Raw genomic sequence first — 22,346 nt, 5'->3', positions numbered from 1 at the left:
GAACACGCGTTAAGGAAAAATATAAAAAGTAATATTTCGCAACTTTGACGACGTAGTATGCTTCTTTAGACATTTTGAAGCAATTTTTGTTGAATAAGTTATTCATTTTCTTGCCTATTAAGCCCAGAAAATCAATTTTTATTTTTTCAGTTTAGTTCGCAGTTTCGCCGCTAGATGGACGCCAATTTTTTAGTCCATGAAATGGGCTATTTTGCTATTTTTCTTAATAATTGTCCTAGCGGTCTATAATTACATTCGTTCGATTCCGTAGGCGATAAGGAACAATTTGTATATCTCAGAATTTCGGGAAAGTCCCTAGTTTTCGAGAAAATCGCATTTTTATGTTTTTGTAGTTCCAACTTTCACCGCTAGATGGACGCCAATTTTTTAGTCCATGAATTGGGCTATTTTTCTATTTTTCTTAATAATTGTCCTAGCGGGCTATAATTACATTCGTTCGATTCCGTAGGCGATAAGGAACGATTTGTATATCTCAGAATTTCGGAAAAGTCCCTAGTTTTCGAGAAAATCGCATTTTTATGTTTTTGTAGTTCCGCCGCTCGCCGCTAGATGGCGCCACCTGTACCGTTTTGGACCGAATTCGACAAAAATTGATTTCCTGGCTTTATTAGGCATCAAAACGCATCAAACCCTAATAGAAATTTGTTTCTAAATACCTCAGGAACCATACTACGTCGACAAAGTGCCGAAATATTCATTTTTTTATTTTCCTTATATGCGTGTTCGGACCCTCACTTTTCAGGATCAGTTTTTTCGGTGATTATTCGTGGCAAGTCCGATTTAAATTCTTTTTTTCTATGTCCATCTGGATGTACATACGCATATGCATGCAAAATTTGACGAGAATTGGTTGAGCGGTGCAAAAGAAAAACGCGGACAAAGAAGTTGCAAAGTCAAGTATAAGAGCTTCGCTCGCCTTCGGCTCGCTCGCTCAATGAGTAGACATAAGTAAATACATACAATTTTTTAATATGCAGTTATGCAGCTTACATTATACAGCTCATGAATTTGTTCGTGTTTTTTTCGGGTGTAACAAATACTGTTTATTGACAAGAAAAGGTAATACAAAAAGCATATTTGTTTCATTAAATATAAAGTAGCTAAACAGTATGAAAATATTTGCTTCATATCTCTAACAAACGAATTATAAACGTATACAAATTTACTGTAAACGACGAGACGATTGTTTTAAACTTTACCAATACCAGCTAATTCTTTAATCTGAGTTATTAAATGATTATTATATAATTTATAATCCAAAGGATTTACCGCAACGCATGTTGCCTTTAACCTGTTCTCATCCTGGAAATAATAATTGCTTGCATTAGCATGTAAATGATTACAACAGCATAATTTCTAAGACACTTAGACGAATGAACTTACACTGAACGTTTCTAATTTAACACGAATCTTAAATAGAAAACTTTTAAACGTTGCATCTGCAAATTTTTCAAGATAAGCATCGTTATCATTTTCCTGCAATTCTCCAAGTTCTTGAGCAGTGATACCCAGTATCTTTTCTGCTTCTTCGCTAAACGCTGTAGCCCACTGATTGTCCGTCCAATCAGCTAAACTTAACTAAAAAGTTATAACATCAATAATTTCACAATCACTACGAAAATATAAAAAAAATTATTTTATACTCACACTTGCAAGTAAACGATATCTATAGTTAGGATATTCTTTATCACATTTTTCACACCGGTACATATCATTTGCTTGATCGATTAACTGTAAGGTACGATGTTTTAATCAAACGATTCTCCATACATTATCAAATAAATATACATTACCTTCTTTTTACAACTTTCAGAAGGGCAAGATTTATAAACAGCATTTTCAATTCGTATCATGTTAATCGTGGCTTTTACCATATACATTTCAGGACCTTTGAAACCCAGTTCCATTTCTCTTGCTTCTTTGAAAGTAAGCCACGGTCCACTTATATTGCCTCCACCACCAAATGTTCTTGAAATTGACTTGGCTTCTTCATTATGGCCAGTTGCATTAAACCAACCATGTAACCTGGATTAAAACAAAAAAATTCCAACAAGAATTTCTTTAAACATATTTTTGGACGACTTGGTTAAAAGTTATATACCTATGTGCTTCTGGGATATCTGGGTTTATTTGAATAACTGTAGAACTGAGAGATGATAGATTTTTTCCTCCATTGAATTCGCCAACACGAGCTCCTTTAACAGCTATAACTGGATTGTTACTTCCATCAAACTCTTCAGCTTCCTTTCCCCACAGTGTAAAACATACCTAAACATTTATTTACAGTTACTCGAATATTGGACTTAAACAAATTTCTAATATTCTTATGAGCCAACAAAGTTCTTACCATGGTACTACTTTGATCAACGAGAAAAATATCTCTTTTCTTCATTTCTCTACCTGTGTTACGTGATGTTAGCAGTTGCAAATCGGCACAAGATTTAACAATAGCTATCACATCTATAATAAACACCATTATCAATACAGTATATGCAACATTTAATTATATATATATTGTGTGTGTATGTGCATGTAAATACCTATATATTCATTCTTTTCTTTCGTTTCCACGTCGCTTATTGGTTGAAAATTAAATTGAAGAGTAGGAATCTCATTTCCACCATCATGACAAGGAATGATTTCTGTATCACCCGTTAAAGTCATCTCATAATCATTTTTTAAATGATTGAATTGTTTATTTGCTGTTTTTAAAGTGGCTCTAGAAATATAGTAAACTTTTCCAACCTAAAACAAATTTACATATAATATTATTTTTAAATAACATTTATATATACTGCATACCTCAAGCATGTCGTAAAATTTATCGCACTGATCTCTGAATGCCGTGCATCTAATCTCTCCACTTTCATCAACAAGATCCATGGAAAATAGTTTTCCTTCTCCACGGGAATTACTCCATGTTCTTATATCAGATTTACTAAGAACTCTAGCTTTTATAACCCACCTATAAAAATTATTATTTAAAATTGTATACTGCTAAGATAAAATATAATTTAATTTACCTATTTTGGTAAGGACTCAGTGCAACAATTGGAGTTGTTGATATGTCACTGGTGGAAGACTGATGAGTATTTTGCTTTGGCATCAAAACATCTGTTGAATAATAATGTTCATAACTTATCATAATCTACGATCATAAATTATCACATAAAGTTAACATTTATTACCACTTCGTTGTTGAGGAGGAGCTGGTGCTGAGGCAGGTGTAGAATCACTTTCAGACTCAGCATTTGTTGGATTTCCAATTTTATGACCAACTTCATTACCACGTACTTTTACATCGATATTTAATATTACCATTACACGCCTAAGGAATATAAAATATGATAAATTACTTTTATGAGTCTTACAATAAAATAAGAATTTATAGTAAAATTATATACTTTTGTTTCCCAGCATTGTGTACCATACTTATTGCGTATCTATTTATTTGACAAATAGAAAATTCAGTCAGAATGTTGTCTGTTATCATTGAGTTTAACTGAGTAGCCAGCATTGTGAATGAGTTTATTCTTTTTCCATCAGACACAAGTAGTCTATAACGTTCTCCACTACTTGAACTTGCCAATTTCTTATGACCCTAAAAAATAATAAGTAGTTATCAATTTATGAAATCTGACATGTATTTCTATTATTTCATCACACTGTGTAAAATATGTAACTTGCATACCAATATTTGCAGTATTGGTTTCTCAACATCAATACCGTTCATTATTTTCTGTAAAATACAAACAGTGTTAAATATAGTACTTAAATATAAACAATATAATGTATAATTTATCTTGAAACCCACATCTAACGCTCCTTCAGTAAGGGAATACATTTTGGACAATAAGAAAAACACGCAATCTTATGAAAAATAATTGTTCAACACAGGTCAAATCACAATGATGGATTCCGAATTTTCTGCAACGCAAAAATTTCCCGATCTTTTCTTGCAAGAATATCGCCGAAAAATATATAAAACTAAGAGACAACAGAAATTATTCATATTACTGCTAACTTCAGTAGGTTCCCTATTTCGCTTTAATCAAGTGATAAAGAAAATTCGCGCCAATCATTATCTAAAACAGAAAATTACTAGATCACTTCTTCAGAAGTGTAAAGAAGTTACTTGCTATATTCTTAGTTTATGGCATAAGTTATTGGTTCGTGCCTCGTGCTTATCGTTGCATACAACCATTTTGTGAGCGTACCGGTAGGAAACTGTTGGACGGTTTCTTGTTTCAGAAGTTAAAATGAACGGAATTATAAGGAATACGTTACGATCATCAGTGATCAGAAATTTCTTTTCGTCAACTTCAAGCATAGGAACAAATAATCAATTAAGAACATTATGGAATGCTTGTTCTCGACAAAACCAAGCTATACCTCTTGCTTCGACGAAATCGTTTGAACACCGAAATACTCGTTGTAATTACGATTGTTGCAGAGGTGCCCATACCAAAGGTATATTTAGTTCTTCGTAAACTTATCTCATTAAAATTGATAAAATATATTTCGTAGACTTCGGTAATTCATTATTTTATCTTCATTTGCGTTATAATGTCTAATCATGAGGGTGCAACATATACAGACACTCGTGTTGAAAATCGTCCATTGCAGTTAAATATGTACTAGTCTATATAATATTCTAAATACGGATAAAATACGTTTATTATAAGTTTCAAACTATTTTGCATATATAATTGAAATATAAAATCGATGGGTATAAAGTTTTATACAAAAGTACAACATACAATAAATCTTGTCACAAAAAAGTGATTACATTATTCAACAGCATTGAAACAGTATTATTTATTCATACAAATATATATTTAACTTGCAATAAATGATTTTTACTCTTATTGACTATAGTCATAATCATCATTTTGTTTTCTACATTTTTTTATAATAGCTGAGAAGGAACTGGTAGAGTTTTTAGCAGAAGAAATTATCGCGGAAAAGAAAGCTCAAAAATTGAAAACTATTCCCACCGAATTAGATGGATTTAAGGTGTCCCTTAATGGATCACAAGTTACTTTGGAGAAAAAACAAGAGAATGAAACGTAAGTTTAAATGAATTGATATTTCACGGATATTTAACTTTATCTTTTTAAACAACCTTCATTACAGTTTAAAAAATAAATGACAAATGCTAATTCAAGTTTAGGAAGATGTCTTTACTAATACATATTTAATTACTCTTTTTAGAGTTAAAATTTCATTCGATATAAATCATTCAGTTAGTTCTGAAACTCAACCTGATCTTGAAATGACAAGTGATAATCCAGACCTTGGTGATATAAAAAGTAAACCAGACTTCACAGTGAATGTAGTAAGAGGAAATCAAACTCTTAAATTCACTTGTAGTTTTAATAGTGAACCAGGTGCATCAGGTGCTAATGAGAATTACAGTAAATATTCTATTATAGTTAATAACAGGCCTTCTTGAGTATGAGAATGCCTGTTTTATAACAATATATTCAACCTAATTATATCAGTATTTTTCTTATGCATATTTTCATTTTGATTTTAGATGACATTTTCAGTATTGATGAAATTAGTCTGTACACAGGAGAGTGTACTGATAATGTGTACATTGCAGAGGGTGCAATCATTGATGGTGTAAGTAACACATGAAGCAGTCTTTTTAAGTCAAACATACATATGAACAATTATAACCAAAGAGTTGAGTACAGATTGGTGTATTTTATAACCATTTTGAATATTAATCTTTGGGAAAGTAAAACATTTTCTTTTTTACATTGATTTTGTTAGGCAAAATCACTAAAATAAGAGAATGGGACATCTTTTTTCTATAAATATTCTTCACAAATTTAATGCATATGCATCTACATTAAGTTCATTCTATCTTTTTTTTCAGTACCTTTATGATCTGCTTATGAATTATCTCGAAGAGAAAGGTGTTTCAAACGAACTTGCCGAGAAATTAGTCGAGCTTAGTACGAGTTACGAACATACCGCGTATGTTAGTTTACTGGAAGGCTTATCAAATTTCACATCCAAAAATTAGTTACCTGTTAATTTTAATTCCGATTGTATATTTTTAATTATTTAGGTATAACATGTAAGAATATCTTTATAATAAATGTATGTAATAATTAATTGTATGCATTTTGCTGAGCAGCTCTATTCAAAATAAATACAACTTATTACATCCCTATTCTCTTGATATTTTTATAAATAAAAAATATATAATTCCATTTTTTTTATTTTCTTAATGATCTTGTTACATAATGTACAAGGGAGTGGCAATATATTACCTAAAAATATAAATGCGTGCTGATGTAATATGTGACAATATAATACGTGATAGTGTAGCGCGTGGTGATATAACGCGTGGCAATATGACAGAATAGTGAGGCAGTAAGATGCCTCAAGATCTTACACCGTGATCAAGAACCATGCAAACTAAGACTGCTCGCTTAAATAAATAGAATAATAAGATTTGAGAAAAATGGGTCAAATCAAATTAAATTGTAATATGTAATGAGTACTTCATATTTGCCAACTGTGCTAAGTTGCAATATCGTTCAAGTGATGAAACAATGGCGTAAGTAAGCAGTAAGTTTGAATAAACGGGTTATAAAAGATTATCGTCGATTTGGTAAACTATTTCGACGATCAAAAAGAAATGTCGAACCGTGATCCGGACAATTTAATGGCCACGAACGATGAGAATTTCGATTACTTGTTCAAGATTGTGCTTATCGGGGATTGTGGTACAGGAAAGACCTGTGTTGTTCAGAGATTTCGATCTGGTACATTTATCGAGAGGCATGGAAACACAATTGGTGTTGACTTTTCTATGAAAACTGTATTAATTGATGATAAAAAGATTAAGGTATGTTTGCTTGTTCTTCGCTTTCCAATGATTTAAAGATTTTCAATTTTATTGCAGATTAACCTAAAAGTAATTTACGTAGAAATGTGTTATAAATTTACGACTTTTATAATAATATTATCTTAAAAATTATAATTTGACTGTAACAATAAGTGTAAAATGAAACTTGTTGGGAAGAGATTTTTATAGTATACGAAGTATGTCACAAGCGATTATTTACCGTGATTATACCAAAATGAATATGTATACTAATTATTGGCTGTTTGATTTTCTGTTATTTATAATGATATAATTCTTGTCTTTGTTTCCAAGACAACATACATGTTACTAACATTATTGTAGCACGTTTTCAATTAGTTATAAAGTATTTTACTTTTTTCACAGTTACAAATATGGGATACAGCTGGTCAAGAAAGATTTCGTACAATAACTCAAAGTTATTACAGATCAGCTAATGGTGTTATTGTTGGTATGAGAAAATACATTGTCTTGCTTTTATGCATAAGTAATTTTTAATTATATTAATTACCACTGTAATAACTTGTGCATATTTTAGTTTATGATATTACAAAGAGATCTACATTCTTAAGTTTACAACATTGGGTTGAAGAAGTACGAAGGTACACTTCTTCACATGTATTATTAGTCTTAGTTGGTAAGATACTTCTATATATCTTATTAAATTTTGATACAAATGTCACATATTAACAATTATAATACTTGTAGGTAATAAATGTGATTTAGAAGATTTACGAGAAGTTGAAAAGGAAGAAGCAGAAGCTCTCTGTCAGTATCTTCCTGAAGTGTTACAAGTAGTGGAAACATCAGCCAAAGAAAATACCAACATAGATTCTATATTCTTTTACCTGGCATCAGAACTCAAAGTAACTATATAATTTTTTTTCAAAAGTACATTATCAAGTATTGTAAAAATAAACACATTATCTTTGTAATGCAAGAAGTATACACACTTTGATTTGTTTTTAGAGGCGACATGAAAATCGCCAAATTAATGCAAATGAGGATGAAGTTGTTAGACTTGGTACAGGACGAAAATTATCTTCCTGTTCAAATTGTTCATATAAAATATTTTAAACAATGAAGGAACAGTAAACAAATGGTATACATATCATGCTCAAATTAAAATTTTTATGTAAAATGGGGAAACAATTTAATATTTTTGTAATAACTCAAATAATGTGATACGGGAACGAAATTCAATTAACACATTGTTGATATTCATGGTATCAAACCAGTATTTTCTATGATTGATTAATAAGAAAATAAGAGTTTATTACTGATTTTATATTAATTAGGAGCAATTTTATCAGGGATCTACAATCGAGTATTTTAACTTATACATTTGTAAATACAAAAACTCTTAGTCTTTATCTATTTTATGACAATAATGTACTTCAGCAGTTTAGAAATGTAATTAGTAGCAAATGCACATATTTATTTATAATGAAGTGAATCTCAAAATCTTATAGAGAAATAATATATTAATATATTTTTTTAAATAAATATTTTAGTATTGTACTATTTTGTAATGTTGTTGTAACATTGAAATGATTCTAATAAAATATGAATACAATTATGTCTTTATCATTAGCCATATTTTTTGACATTTCAATATTTTGCACAAATTTATTATACAACTGGTTAAAGTCCAACAACTATTTATTAGTTCTGTATAAATTTTCTAAAAACAAAACAATTTTCTTGCAAACTCATTGTACATATATATTTCATTTATTTTAACAAAATTTAACTATTTAAATATAATTACAATATTATATTTGATATATAAATTAATTCATATGCTTTGCAAATTAAATCAAAATACTGAGTTTCTCACATATACATGACCTTTTTTCATTTTTTTATATGATCTAACATATGTATGAATCTATAAACATAATTAATTCTAAAGTAAATTCATTTATAAGGCACGCTTTTTAACAATTTTGTTAGTTACTTATATACATGTAAAACTCTCTTTTATTTTCATCTTTTATTGATTATTTTAATACTTATTTGATAAATAAATTATTAGCCAATATAAGCTTTACATTAATATAACATGATATTTATTTGTACATCAACATATCCAATATAAAAAAGTATGTTGATTGCAACACTTCCTTTTTATTGAGACTGTAAAATATACATAATACATACATTTAGAAATGTACATGAAAAACTATTATAATATAACAGAGACTATTTACTGTAAATTGCACACTTTAGCCATTATAAAATTTATGTTTTTATATGTATATTAAAAATAATTTATTTCAATAACTTTTTTATATTGGTACAAATCTAAAAATGAAAATAATTACATTAAATTTAACGCATTTTAATAAAATTTTATATGAATTATTGGCATTAAAACTATATTCATTTATTTCTAAATATTTAAGTTGTAATTATTGAGTAGTTAATTCTTAAATTATACAAATAGTTGCATTTTTTGAAGATTTTTATTCAACAATTAATGAGGCCCCAAATTATTTCTTTGTTATAACATTAAATAGATTAGCTACTAATAAGCTAAATATATAAAACTATCACAAATTTCATACCCGTTCATAAGTTCTTCTATATTTTTCATCCACTTGTACAAGATAATATGTTCCAGGGAACATATTAGTAATACTACTTTGGGGACTAAATGGTACAGTATGACAGTGTTGTTCACGCCATTCTAATATTTCTGTATAATCTGCTGGAGAAACTTTTTGACGGGACTCTAGTTCTTGTTTAATATATGATAGAGATGAAATAATTTTCATTAAATCAGATCCATCCTTTGTATCTTTTGTTATTGTTAACGAATACATTGTAGAACAAAATCCTGAACCATATGAAAATATGCCAATTTTGGAACCTGCCAATTCTTCCACTGGTTTGTTAATAAGTAAAGAAGCCAATCCAGAATATACAGATGGAGTGTACATATTTCCTACTTGACTTGATATTAATAAAGAAGGTTGAGTTTTTTTATTAAAATCTGCTTTACTCAAATTCATAAATGCTTTTTCAATATCTCTATCGAAATAACTATCTTCAAGTTTAATGTCATGGAACTTCCCTAATTCTGGATACTTTTTAAGTACTTCTTCTTTGGATGCATTTAAGAAATCATTAAAAGCTAATCTAGCATAAGACTTTTGTACTAATTTACAGTATGGAGAATGAAATAAAAATGAATCAAAATTATTTAAAGTCACAGATTCATTGTACTTATTCTTTGCTTTTTTACAATAAGTCTGATAGCAATTATCCAAAGCACTAAGATAACACTGAATTGACAATTGTCCATCTACAACAGGATATTCTGATTTTAGATTTGGTTTGTAAAAGTCGTATGCATGTTTCATACATGATGACCTTACTCCACGATCAATTACTAAAGGTGCATTTGGTCCAATTACCATTGCTATGGCTCCAGCACCACCTGTTGGTCTAGCAGCTCCGGTAGAATATACAGCATTGTCAGCAGCCACAACTAAAGCTAATCTACCGTCCCAAGCACTGCTTTCTACCCAAGATACAGCATTCAAAAGAGCAGCAGTACCTCCATAACATGCATTAGTTGTATCTGCCCCTTCCATGTCTGTGCAACCATCTGGTTCAAATAGTTGCATAAGAACAGATTTTACTGATTTGCTTTTATCTATCACAGTTTCTGTTCCAACTTCTAATCTTCCTATATCTTGTGGCTTTATACTATTCCTATCCATTAATCGATGGACCACAGTTAAACACAAAGAATTAATATCTTCACGGTCATTGCAAAATCCCATCCTACATTGACCTAGACCAATGGTATATTTCCCAGCAGAAACGCCATCAAATTGTTCAAGTTCAGTTTGCTCAACATATTGAGCAGGAAAGTACACTTCCATTGCTTTGATACCCACATCTTTTGGCCACATGATGTACAATGATGATCAAATGATTTTTCTGTGTGATTTAATTATTTTGTTGAGTTACATAAATTTTCAGGCACGTATGATGATTCTCAAAACAGTATACCTATAACAACGTATAGACAAAACGAAATACTTTTACACTTGAAAACGCACGTGATACCGGTCGGTCACTGATTTCGCATCAAACGGCGTTCTTCAAATATTACGGTATTTGTGTAATATAGCTTCCTGACAATTGATGCCGACAATAATTTTATTAAGATATGAATGATATCTTTCAAATTTTCAATACTTCACGACTTTTCTTTCCTCACAGTTCGAGTTTTTAAATTAAGAAAGTATGTACTTCGAGGACAAACACGCTGCCACTGTTAGAAGCTAGCTCAACAAATTCAGGTTAGAAGTGAAACTCATCAGGTGAAAATTACGGTCACCGAATGATTTCCTATCACGTGCTTACAAGCTTGTTTGATTCTTTCTTTTCACCGGCTAAATAATCAGTCCTCTCAAACAAATCAAACTTACAAACTAACATTCCACGAGCAAATGCTGCTCGTCGAGCTGCCGCCGCTTATTCAACTGGTTATACCGCCACTTGGTGGGGATAACAAATTCATTCGATTCTCTTTATGAATATGTGACATATAGCCAGGGCCGTGCGAACGTTTGCAGGGTGAACCTTTAAAATTGTACGAAGTGTGATAAATGTATCGTCACGCATATCTAAAATCACATTACACAGCCACGTGCTGTATAATTGCGTCTTGTACTGTTACATGTTATGCTATTTCGCGGAGTAAGGTCAAATTAACAAATTAAAACTTTGTAAAAACAGTTTACGACAAGTTTATACATTTTTTATTTAGTATGAGGTGATTTGAAGTGTGAAATCAATTTTTTATAAAACAATCTGAGTCTCATTTCAGCCGTGGCTACATAATTTCATCTTGCAAATACTTTTAATATTCCAAATTCTTATAAATGAATATCAAAATTGACACAAAGGAGAATAATATTTAAGAACGTTTTTTGTATTTTGATGCATAGAATTTTTGGTAAATCTTTATTTGGGTTAATCCATACTATTATTAGAAAAAAGAAATTTCATCGACGGTGTTACGAGGATAGCTTCGATTGTGTATCCAAGTTAGGCCGTTCACGTTTGACGTAATATAACGGTACAAATGAAAATAAGCATCGAGTGGAATGAATTTTCGTGAAAGCGAACGGTACCATAGAAAGAAGCAAATGTATACTAGTCGTACGAAATTTATTGTTAAACGATTTCAAGAAATTTTACTTTTCTACGATATACACTCTGGTTTCATGCGAGCGCGTGAATGGAACTTACAAAATATATAACAAAAAACGACACAATTCCCGCCTATAATTAATAAATTCTTCTGTCGTACCTTTCTACTGACATTGTATTTAATTTTTTCTAACGAATGGGATTAACGAAATAATGGGGTATGAAGTAATTATAACTCCGTACTGCAATGCAAATCGCACGTTTATTTATAATAATATAAATAAACTTTTTGGATATATTTATTGAGAAAGAGTAATGTGTCAATTTTTAAATACATTTGCATTGAACATTTCCATAACTGAAACATAAATATTAATTATTCTTATAGCTGGACAATTATTCACATACTATTAACTAAAAAATTAATGTGTTGATTTCATTAAGGTTGATCAATTTTTCAGTTGAAACGTTTTAAGCAGAAATAAATCTCAAAGGAAATATAAAGACTTGACCCTTTGACGTTTTCGTTGAACATCGTTGAAAACAAATTTAAATATCGCGTGAATTATATATGACTACCTCGTATTTGAATTTAAAAGAGCACTACACAATGAAATTTTGTATTTAGGCAATGAATAGAATATAAAGGAAGATATTTTTAACTTTACCTTTCGAATTTTTAACGAGATAAGTATTTTCGGTGTTATGACACGGTGAAATGGTATTTGATCGCACCTTCCAACCCATTAAGTCCAAATATTTAAAATAGTTCCGGGTTTCTTCTCGCGAAGTATTCCAACGCTATTTAATAATTAAAAAAAAATCGAACATTTAAACATGAGACTTGGGGGCCAAAACGGAGCAACAGGTCTGCTGATTTTGTATATAATTTACTGAATACATTATTTTGAAGTATAATAATAAGAATTATAATAATGTACTAATCGTGGTTTCGTGAATATTGTTATTATTACGTGTTCTACAAGATAGCGGCGGCAGCTTTTGTTTTCGTCTGGCACGGCAAAATATAATTTTTCGTTTTTTTTTCTTTTTAATTTATTTTCGCCTTAGTCTTTCCTTTTCTTTGCTGTTCTTGTTCTGTTCTGTTTTTTTTGACACACCGATACATGTCGATTCGCGCGATCCATGACGATTAATAACTATTTTAATATCGTAAGCATCACTGATTAAAGTACACATACATACAGTAATCGATACACTTCTGTTTCGACAATTTTCCATATCTTACACAGCTACACGATATAACACTGAAACGTACAAACAGCTTCACTCTGTAAACTAAGCATAATTTGTATATTGGTTTCTCTCTTATTTCCGTCCTTCTTTATAGTTGAATTCATGAGAGAATTCGTACAAAGAGTTTTTTCGGTGCATCTCTGTTTGGTTTAGCATCCTATCAAGGGTGCTCTTAACCTGGAGTGGGAAGTAAAGTTCCAATGCAAAATGCTAAAAGTGTATTTTAATTACAATATATGTCTATGATAGACAATTGTGAATGCAAGGACGCTGTGCACATAAATTCTCAAGTTCTCAAATTTCCTAATATTTAAATCTCCAAGTCTTATTCCCAAATTCCCAAATTTCTAACTTTCTAACAATCTAAGTTTCTAAGTTTCTAAATTTGAAATCTGTGACTCAACGCTGTACGCATCGTAGCAGTATGAGTTCCTCGCCGGCTACTTCTGGTACATGTTCAAAAACTGCCGTGGTGGAATGCTCCCTTATCAAAGACAAACGCACTTTCAAAATTTGCCACAAAGCGAGGCGCTATGAATGTCCAATAATAATAAAAATGCAAAATATTCTGAAAATAATTTTCTCAGGACCTTTTGTCGTTAAAGGAACATCTCTACCACGGGAGTTTTAAAGAGTGTATCAACCTCTGATATTCTCTCATGACTTCAAGTATAAATATAGATACAATCGTTACAACGAGAGATACACTATTCCTTTTCCCTTCACATTCTTTTGTTCTTAAGGAACCACCAGCGTGATTCCTTCAAACGATACGATCCTACGTCTTCAAACTCGTTGCACTCTTCATGTTCGGATTCCCATAAAAAGTAGCTTTTTACCAGCGTTTAAATTAATGTTGAAATTAAGTACACGAACCTCAACGACACATCGATTTCTTGTTTTTGCATACTCTTGGCGAAGATTGCGATATTTATTCCTCGAAGATGATCTTCGTTATATAATCTTTGTACTTCAGATGTATGCGTCTCGACAGTTTCCATTGGAGCGTTTATAAAAAGTGAATGTATTGGATGAATTATCCAAAGATTTCTTTCTTCCGTAAACTCAATTTATCCTTGCTTAAAATATGTGAACGGCGTTTTTTCCCTTTGCTATTTTTAGACAAAAATATCGTAGCCCAGGTGGATGTTATTCGAACTTTAATAATTGAGCTTAACATTATCAGTGCAAAAAAATGCGAATCGTTCGATCGCTACTAAAGTGTCCGGTCCCTAAAAGGTACTCGTTGCTGTTCCGACATCGAAAGCTCAGATTCGAAGCGTCTCTCATCGAACGATCCATTCGAACGCGTCAATACTTCAAAAAGCATGTTCTTTTTTTACGGATTTTCAAGCATGTATAAATTGCTCTACGTATATAACTTTCTCTTATTTTTTTAACACGCTTTTCGAATTATTGACGAGATTTGTTTGAGCTTCGCAGCGAATTATCGGTGACGGCAAAGATCGTGTTGGTGTGTTTCAGCTAGAAAAACTGCGTACAAAATAGGAATGTAACACGTAGTTCTTCCCGACAAGTTGACATGAAAGTTCCTTTTTCTTCTGATTCACGTTTCAAGGAAATCGTACGAATCTTCTTACTTTACAATATTCGAAGATCACGTATTAGCGTATTATATAAAATGCTTATTTCCTTGACTTGGCACACAATTACCTTAGAAATACGGATCCAAGACTGGGCAAACGATTTTTCTACTACGAAGATCCTGATCCGACACAGAAAACTCTCGTAGGTAGGACTTCGTATTAACCCACTAATACCCAACAGTTTGCTACGCCTTTTACGGCCACAAACTTCTTCATTTATAATTATGAGCAATACTGTATACTACTAAAACCATCAACAGCGAACTTTCGTCATATTGCCATGCGCTGTATGGCCACGTGTCTACATTACCACGCGTTAGTTCATTATATGCGATATTATACTTGATTTAATTAACTTATACAAAATTCGAAAGGCCCTAAAAGCGCGAAGCCTCAGGGCAAGTTCCTGCATCTATCGGCGATGCAGTTTACTTGCGCATATTTTTGTTTACAATAAGTACTATCTTGAAAATAATATACTTTCGATATTTGGGAATTAATGGGTTAACATAGGCAGTCGGTAAAGAAAAAGGAAGATAAAGTTGAAGGAACTGATGTTTGCCCATTCTTGTTTGCGAATAACAACGTATACTTGACGAATTCGAGACGATGCGTTTATTTTTTTTATAATTATGCATTATCCTGAAGTTCACGCATGGTTTCTTCGATGATTGATTATGATTTCATAGCGAACGAAAGGATGACGCACTGTCTCGAATTAGAACGATCCAACACATTTATTTATACAAATTATTCTTACTCGAATTTGCGTTACTATCGGTACAACTTAAATTTACACGAATTGGACTTATTCTTAAAATCTCCTTGTCTTTATTTATACATAAATATATATTTATATGTATATATGTATATATATGTGTGTGTATATATATAGATATATATATATATGGCCACTGCTTTATTTAAAATCACATTCAACCATCCGTCGTAAAATGACGCGTTGAGTCGTTAAATGAAAAAAAAGCGAATGTAAATGATATATTTTGTGTACGGTGTCCTTTGAAGAAATTATGTAAACATTGAGGAAAAACATGATTAACGTAAACAAATACTTTTTTGTACAATTCTTTTTTTCTATAATTAAATGCATTATTCCTTAACGCCACTTTAAACATGACAGGAAAGAATATTTTAACACTGACACAATTTATTGCTGTCTTTAGACATAAAAACCCTTCTCGCCTAATTAGGTCGATAAACGCATCGCGCGTTTCATTTTTCAAGTGTAGAATTTTTGTAAAAAGAGCTTCTTATTCATTATAATGTGATCCTGCAACAGCGCTCAAATTAACAGTACACGCAATTTCACAAGAGCGATCAAAATTATCAGCATGATTCTAGCATTTTTTTTATAACGAACTTACTTGATCTTTATGGTCTTAACACTGATATTTTTATGATATATTTATATTAATAACTCGTGATACTAAGAAGATTGATATAAATATCAAAGACAACACAAGCACGATGACACGAAATCATGAATATTTATATAAGTATTGAAAAGTAATATAAACAGATAGTAGAAAATGAGAAGTATATAGAAGACAGAAAACAAGATAAGAAGAAACAAATTTAAAGATTTATCATCTCTTCTTTCATCATCCACTTGATCACTCTTGCTAAGGAATTTTGATGTTCCTTGGGATTATGTCTACATTTTGTACAATATCGTAAGTCAAATTGTGCTAGTATAATTTTCTTGGATATTAATAATAGGAAGCGCAAAGAAGCACAGGCGAGAATATGACAGAAGAATCATTCTTTCATCTCACTCCTGCAACTATAATGTTTACGCATCATTAAATGAGGAAGTTGTACAAACGTGGAGCGATATACACAGTATACACATCAACCGCGTGATTTAAGCAACACATATTCATTTTTTGTCTCTTAATTCATCCACTGATCTCCTGAACTACGCTTTATCTTCAAATAATTACAAAAGAATACTATGTTTAAATACAAAAAATCATCGCATATATTTTATAAAGTATTGTGTGTATCAGTCATAATATTGATATAATTTTAAATCATTAAACTAAGATAATTAGATTCAGAGTAGATCAAGAGATTACTAGTAAATTTATTAAATGGAAATACTTTTCAATTTTTCTTAAAAAGATCATATATTGAATATGATTGAATTTAAGAAGAATCGTTGTTAGTTACATTAAGAAACGTTTACTCTTCATGTTGTCTTTATGGAGTTGAATTAGAAGAGTCCTTTCTTCTTGTTCTTCTTATCCTTACCATCAACGGTCCTGAAAAGAATTACAGTGTAAGTAGAAAAGCTCACTGTATTACGACTACTAGATGTCAGCATAACTTACAGTGTGAATGATTTACAAGTTGTAATTATTTATTGCCTTTGCACCATTTTAATTAAGAATACTGATGACTTTCCATACACTACCATCCGCTTATTCAAAATATAAAATTGCTTATAGATCTTAACTACGCATTTTGTAAACAATTAAAATGTATAATTTAACGTTATTACATGAACCTTAATTCTGTTTGGAACATGGAGAGTAATGTGTACGTCCATTTGTAATTGTAGAATAAATACAGCAATGTGAAAAATCAAATCATGCCAAAATCATGCTTTGAGAAATGTATACTTTCATGAGCCACGACCATTAAAGCCGCATGCTTTTCTTCAGTGTTAATGTATTACATTTATGTTGAATATTTCAAGATTATTTTAAACAAATTTCTGTACACGGTTGTTTATACCTGTAATTAGGAACGTCGAGAGATGTCGTCAGACCCACAGGTTTTAAATAAAAAAAAAAACATACATGTCTGTATTTTACCTCCCACCCACTGACTCTGTCTGCAATAACTGTGTTACAATAAATAAGACTAAAGCAATGCTGTATGATCTGAAATGTTCGACATAATTGTTTTTTATCCCAGTCTACAATTCTGATAAGCACGTTAGACATGTATGTATAAAATTATTGTTTACATCATATATATAAAAACAAATGTAATAACATGTAATATACAGTAGGAGGTAACATTGAAAAATGCTACATAAACATACGTGTTGTGTTTTATGTTTTCAAGCTACATATTAGAATAAACGAACGACATTTTTCTGATATTTATTCTTAACACGCTTATTCCCAAGTAGGCAAAGAAATGAGGACGACGAAAATGGTTAGTAAATATTTTAGGAAAGCATTACATTTATTTGCGAACAAAATTCAATGATGAAATTAACAATATAATAGTCATTTTGTAAATAATTACTGGTCATATATAGCATTACCCTTTATCAAGCTGTCTTTGAACTCGATTCAAATTGCTTCTAAGAATCACGTCTGAGGGAAAAAGATTAATAAATTTACAATATATGCAATGGGAATGTCAAGACATGCGAACTGGAATGTTGCAACGAAACAAAAGAAAAAAGAAACAGACAGCTTGCTCAGAGTTTACAATGGCTTTCCATAATACTCTACTAAATGTGATTGTTACTCAACTTCATACGAGGGAGTATGTATGAGTGTAACGCAATGTTGCAGTAAATACGTATGAGTGTGACGCATGTTGCAGTAAATATAAAACAGTGATATAGGAGTATAAAGATTTCTTGCAATTTTTTTTTTTTACATAAAATTTATCAAATTTTGTGCCAAAAATATGCCCCTCTAAATACATCTATACAGGGCTAACATTACTATTGAGTTTCTTTATCGATATGGATATATCTCCCCTTACTCTTTACTCTACAATTTAGCTTCTCGCACAGTCTACTCCTTTTTTATTTTCAAATTAAGAATTCTCTATTAGACGTTAATCGGTTTGCGCTTTATTTTTTAATAAATGAATAAGCAGTATCATAATAGCAGAAATTGTGAGTATTACTAATCGAACTAATGACAGTTCTTTATCCTCCTTTACGAAATCATTAATTTTCCTTGTACGGAATAATAGAAACGAATCGAAATGAGAACACCTGCTGCTTACACTGTAACCGAAATATCTAATACTTTTCACAATATTATTGTAAATAATATGGCTGTTATCTTAACACGTATTTTTAATTATAAAACAAAAATAATCAAAAAAGTGAAAAAAAAAAAGAAAAACGAACATAAAAAATACACAAAGCAATGTGTAATAATTTGTTAAATTCATCGATACGCAGATTGGTATGTTAATGCAATAAAAAAACACGCATTGAATGAATAAAAATGAGATCGATCGTTAAGACTGAAAAGTTTAGTCCTTGGACACAGCGGCGTAGAGGCATTTGTAAGTAAATGTAGACAGATTCTACGATCTACTAAGGATGCTCGGGATGTTGTATGACAAGCTGTATCTGTGTAGGGCTGTCTTGAGGTGATTTGAAACTGGTGTGACGGCGTAGGAGACTTCCTATCCCTCGGGACCCCCTCAACGTACCCCCGCCACCGCCAGATCCCTCGGAAGACACTGATCCCGTCCTAAATTAGGGACACCCCGATATGGTATACACACAAACAAACAAACAAGCGCAAGCATGACATTACATTCGTCCGTAAAGCTTTCTTAAATAATATACTTAATCACATTGCATCACATTCAGTGCTAATTTAAACTAAAGCGAAAATAAAACATTTTCGCAACATGTTTTATGACTTTGCTTTACGTAAACGTGGTACACATCGAACAGAAATGATATACGATCTAAAATATGTAAAACATGATGAGTTTTGTTGATTATTTAAAATGATAATGATACGTGGATACGAATGTATGCGTGAAAGCAACACTTTAGAACATTACATTTATATACAGACTTGGTGTTCGTATATTCCAGCAAAAGGTTGTTAACTAATTGTCTTTAAACGAGGTAAAATTATCAGAATATTGAACGAACAAATGTTGAATTAACGTCAATTAAGTTCAGAAGGATAGTTACGCTGAACATGCTTATTAATAATTATTAGTAATTTCCTGCTATTAGACTAAACTACATGAAACACAGCTTCTACATAATTTTGTTTCATTTTTCAAAATTTTATTACTTGATGATCATCAAAAGATTAGTAGCATTAAATTGTAATAAAATACAATTATATTATAAGCTGTAGTACAAACGCTTTTGTTGCACTTATTTGGCTGAAACGATTTTTTAAAGCAGATTTAAGCACTTTCGAGATACTTCTAACGAAGTAATTTTTACGTATATACAATTTGTTAAAGCGATATGTCCATTTCCTCATTTACGAATCCTTTAAATTTCAAAATACCTTCCTATTCGTGCAAGAAAGCAGTTTTATTTTGTTTCTTGTGTCATAACTTTTTACATAAAAATAAATGTATAGTACTATGATTATAAAAATATAAACAATTGAAAACAGACATTTTATAATTAAACAATACTTACTCTTTTGAATTTGCTTCTAGACTGCGTCTACGCAATTCTTCAATACTGTGTCCAGTCTGCTGTTCCCATGCCAACTTTTCAGCCTCAAATGCTCGCCTCTTTTCTTCTAATTCTCGCACTTGCTGCTCCAAAGAACGCCGCATCTGTTCGTGCCTTCTTTGTAACTGTGAATTTTTTTTTAATTAAAATAATTTCTATGTGCAAATTAATACTTATAAATATGGGACAGTAAGTAATGCTCACATCTGCTTCTGAATCCTTGAGCTTTTGTTTCTTTTCTCTGACTTTTATTTCAAACACCTGTTCCATATCGATTTCCATTTTCTTCATTTTATTATCATGTTCTCTCTTTTCTTCTTCCAGCTGAGCCAAAGGATTCCTATAAAATACATAAAAAAATGTTCAAAATAAACGAAACTGTTCTGTGTAAAAAGAAACACCTTTTAAACATTTTTCACTACATTTTAGGCTGCGTTTTTAGGGTGCTCTATCTACATATATGGATAACTGTAAGATGAAAAATACAATTTTTTCTGTTCATGGGTTTAATTGGGGAACAGTATTTTATTTAGACTAACAGCAGAGGAAATATTTATTGAGATACATTAGTATGAAATATGTACTAAAAGCAAGCAAATTTATATAACATATCTATAATACTAAAAAAAACTAGCAAAATATTTTTCACAAAATATAATGCAATCTACTTACACAAACTAAATGTTCAATCGGAAGATCAGAGAGTTCACTACCAATATTTAAACAAGTTTTTACTCGGTTATGTACAAACGCGATGTTTTCCTATATAAATTGAAATACTTAACTATTGTCTCTATGCATCCTAATATTTAAACATCTTCAATGACATATACATTTTATTTGCTAGTGAAGTGAACCCCCATTTTTACATTAAAGAAAAAAGCAAAAAAGAAAAAAAAAGAAATGCATCTAAAACTAATATTCAGTAAATAGAAATTGAACAAGGCTTGTGCACACAAAACTATATTACACGATACCGGCCTTATTAAAAGACTTACCACACCGTCATGAAACTGTTCATCACTCCTGGGGGGCACAAACTAACCAATGAGAAATTAGTATTAAAATTCAAGTAAGAAATGTACTATTAAAAAATTGTATTTTCAGGAACACGTTTCCATCTAACCTAATATTATTTGAAGTTAGAATACGTCTTAATAACGTTGCTGACTTTATTTAATTTCCAAAATATGACCTATAAAGGTAATCTGTACCTTTGATAGTTTGCATGCACAAGCTTTCTTTAAATTTTTGTAATAAAAATAAATCAATAAGCTACAAGCAGGTATATTTGCATCGAAAGAAAAAAAGAAAGAAATAAAGAAAATTGATATAATTTTCCTACTTTATGGGACGTTTATGTATTGTTTTATCTTTCATATCTAACTTGAAATCAACAAATACTTATTTTTTAATAGTTTTACATAGAGACATAAACGATTCTTGGACTGAGCTGACAAAATACACTTACTTATTGGAAACTTTTGTTGGTTTTCCATCTACTCCAACACCAGCCAATGTGCGACACCGGAAATTCTCGTAATGTACATTATTTGTAACGTCTTTTAAATCTTGTAAATGCGTTCTGATCACCATATTTCGTAGGGCTATGAAATCGCAATGTTCCAAATTCTCCACTAAACAATCGAAAACAGAAAGCATGATTTCTTCGAAAATTTGATACAAGAATCAATCAGTATCTTTAAGGAATATCAGTTTATCGGAAGTTCGCACCTTCAGCGATGCCCCAAGGATATTTTCTTCCACGAACTTTTCTACCATCCTGCTCGACCACAGTGTTTGCGCCCACCACCGCAAACGGTACTCTATCTCTAAGAAGTTTATGCAATTTACTTTCCTCTTCTTCCTCCACTTCTGGGAATTCGTAGATCTTGATCTTATGTTGCGCTATCTCGTTCAGTATCTACAAAGTATGCACACTTTTAACGCTGAA

At 31.0% G+C, this 22,346-nt stretch overlaps 5 protein-coding genes across 20 annotated transcripts in view; 2 read left to right on the top strand and 3 right to left on the bottom strand.

Moving 5' to 3' along the window:
* Nucleotides 1-970: 970 nt before the first annotated feature.
* On the bottom strand, nucleotides 971-4,001 carry RpA-70 (replication protein A 70). The gene is made up of 13 exons (XM_012283754.2): nucleotides 3,836-4,001; nucleotides 3,713-3,760; nucleotides 3,426-3,622; nucleotides 3,210-3,349; nucleotides 3,045-3,135; nucleotides 2,824-2,986; nucleotides 2,562-2,766; nucleotides 2,369-2,481; nucleotides 2,123-2,289; nucleotides 1,815-2,046; nucleotides 1,669-1,752; nucleotides 1,405-1,599; nucleotides 971-1,323 (listed from the first exon to the last, which is right to left on the bottom strand). Exons 1-13 carry the CDS (start codon nucleotides 3,863-3,865, stop codon nucleotides 1,210-1,212), a joined length of 1,779 nt encoding a protein of 592 aa, XP_012139144.1. The 5' UTR covers nucleotides 3,866-4,001; the 3' UTR covers nucleotides 971-1,209.
* A 188-nt stretch (nucleotides 4,002-4,189) lies between these two features.
* Nucleotides 4,190-6,150, top strand: P32 (complement C1q binding protein P32). 3 transcript variants are annotated; one of them, XM_076536048.1, is made up of 5 exons: nucleotides 4,190-4,491; nucleotides 4,940-5,090; nucleotides 5,236-5,420; nucleotides 5,561-5,649; nucleotides 5,909-6,150. In XM_076536048.1, exons 1-5 carry the CDS (start codon nucleotides 4,281-4,283, stop codon nucleotides 6,056-6,058), a joined length of 786 nt encoding a protein of 261 aa, XP_076392163.1. In that variant the 5' UTR covers nucleotides 4,190-4,280; the 3' UTR covers nucleotides 6,059-6,150. The 3 variants fall into 3 exon arrangements, with proteins under 3 accessions (XP_076392163.1, XP_012139146.1, XP_012139147.1); XM_012283756.2 differs by having other exon boundaries at nucleotides 4,191-4,491; nucleotides 5,236-5,438; XM_012283757.2 differs by having other exon boundaries at nucleotides 4,191-4,491; nucleotides 5,236-5,438; nucleotides 5,561-5,712.
* Nucleotides 6,151-6,337: 187 nt separating this feature from the next.
* Nucleotides 6,338-18,599, top strand: Rab19 (RAS oncogene family member Rab19). 3 transcript variants are annotated; one of them, XM_012283758.2, is made up of 5 exons: nucleotides 6,338-6,889; nucleotides 7,274-7,358; nucleotides 7,446-7,544; nucleotides 7,616-7,773; nucleotides 7,877-18,599. In XM_012283758.2, the coding sequence occupies exons 1-5, from the start codon at nucleotides 6,680-6,682 to the stop codon at nucleotides 7,982-7,984; spliced, it is 660 nt and encodes a 219-aa protein (XP_012139148.1). In that variant the 5' UTR covers nucleotides 6,338-6,679; the 3' UTR covers nucleotides 7,985-18,599. The 3 variants fall into 3 exon arrangements, with proteins under 3 accessions (XP_012139148.1, XP_012139150.1, XP_076392167.1); XM_012283760.2 differs by having other exon boundaries at nucleotides 7,852-18,599; XM_076536052.1 differs by lacking the exon at nucleotides 7,446-7,544.
* Nucleotides 8,885-10,833, bottom strand: Hmgs (hydroxymethylglutaryl-CoA synthase). The gene has a single exon (XM_076536028.1). It carries the CDS (start codon nucleotides 10,831-10,833, stop codon nucleotides 9,472-9,474), a length of 1,362 nt encoding a protein of 453 aa, XP_076392143.1. The 3' UTR covers nucleotides 8,885-9,471.
* Nucleotides 12,957-22,346, bottom strand: part of pnut (septin 7-like protein pnut) — a 33,478-nt gene continuing 24,088 nt past the window's right edge. For 8 of the 12 annotated variants that reach the window (XM_012283767.2, XM_012283768.2, XM_012283773.2 and 5 more), the window contains 6 exons: nucleotides 22,127-22,316; nucleotides 21,864-22,029; nucleotides 21,391-21,432; nucleotides 20,597-20,732; nucleotides 20,354-20,517; nucleotides 18,145-19,427 (listed from right to left, as the gene is read on the bottom strand). In XM_012283767.2, the coding sequence (XP_012139157.1) occupies nucleotides 19,268-19,427; nucleotides 20,354-20,517; nucleotides 20,597-20,732; nucleotides 21,391-21,432; nucleotides 21,864-22,029; nucleotides 22,127-22,316 (858 nt within the window). In that variant the 3' untranslated portion in view covers nucleotides 18,145-19,267. Of the gene's footprint in view, nucleotides 17,232-18,144; nucleotides 19,428-20,072; nucleotides 20,266-20,353; nucleotides 20,518-20,596; nucleotides 20,733-21,390; nucleotides 21,433-21,863; nucleotides 22,030-22,126; nucleotides 22,317-22,346 lie in introns of those variants that run through there. The other 4 variants (XM_076536009.1, XM_076536008.1, XM_076536010.1 and 1 more) reach the window with 4 other exon arrangements.

This window comes from Megachile rotundata, chromosome 10 (genome assembly GCF_050947335.1).
Source record: "Megachile rotundata isolate GNS110a chromosome 10, iyMegRotu1, whole genome shotgun sequence".
In the NCBI taxonomy this organism is placed as follows: domain Eukaryota; kingdom Metazoa; phylum Arthropoda; class Insecta; order Hymenoptera; family Megachilidae; genus Megachile; species Megachile rotundata.
This window is presented reverse-complemented; position numbering and strand designations above follow the sequence as displayed.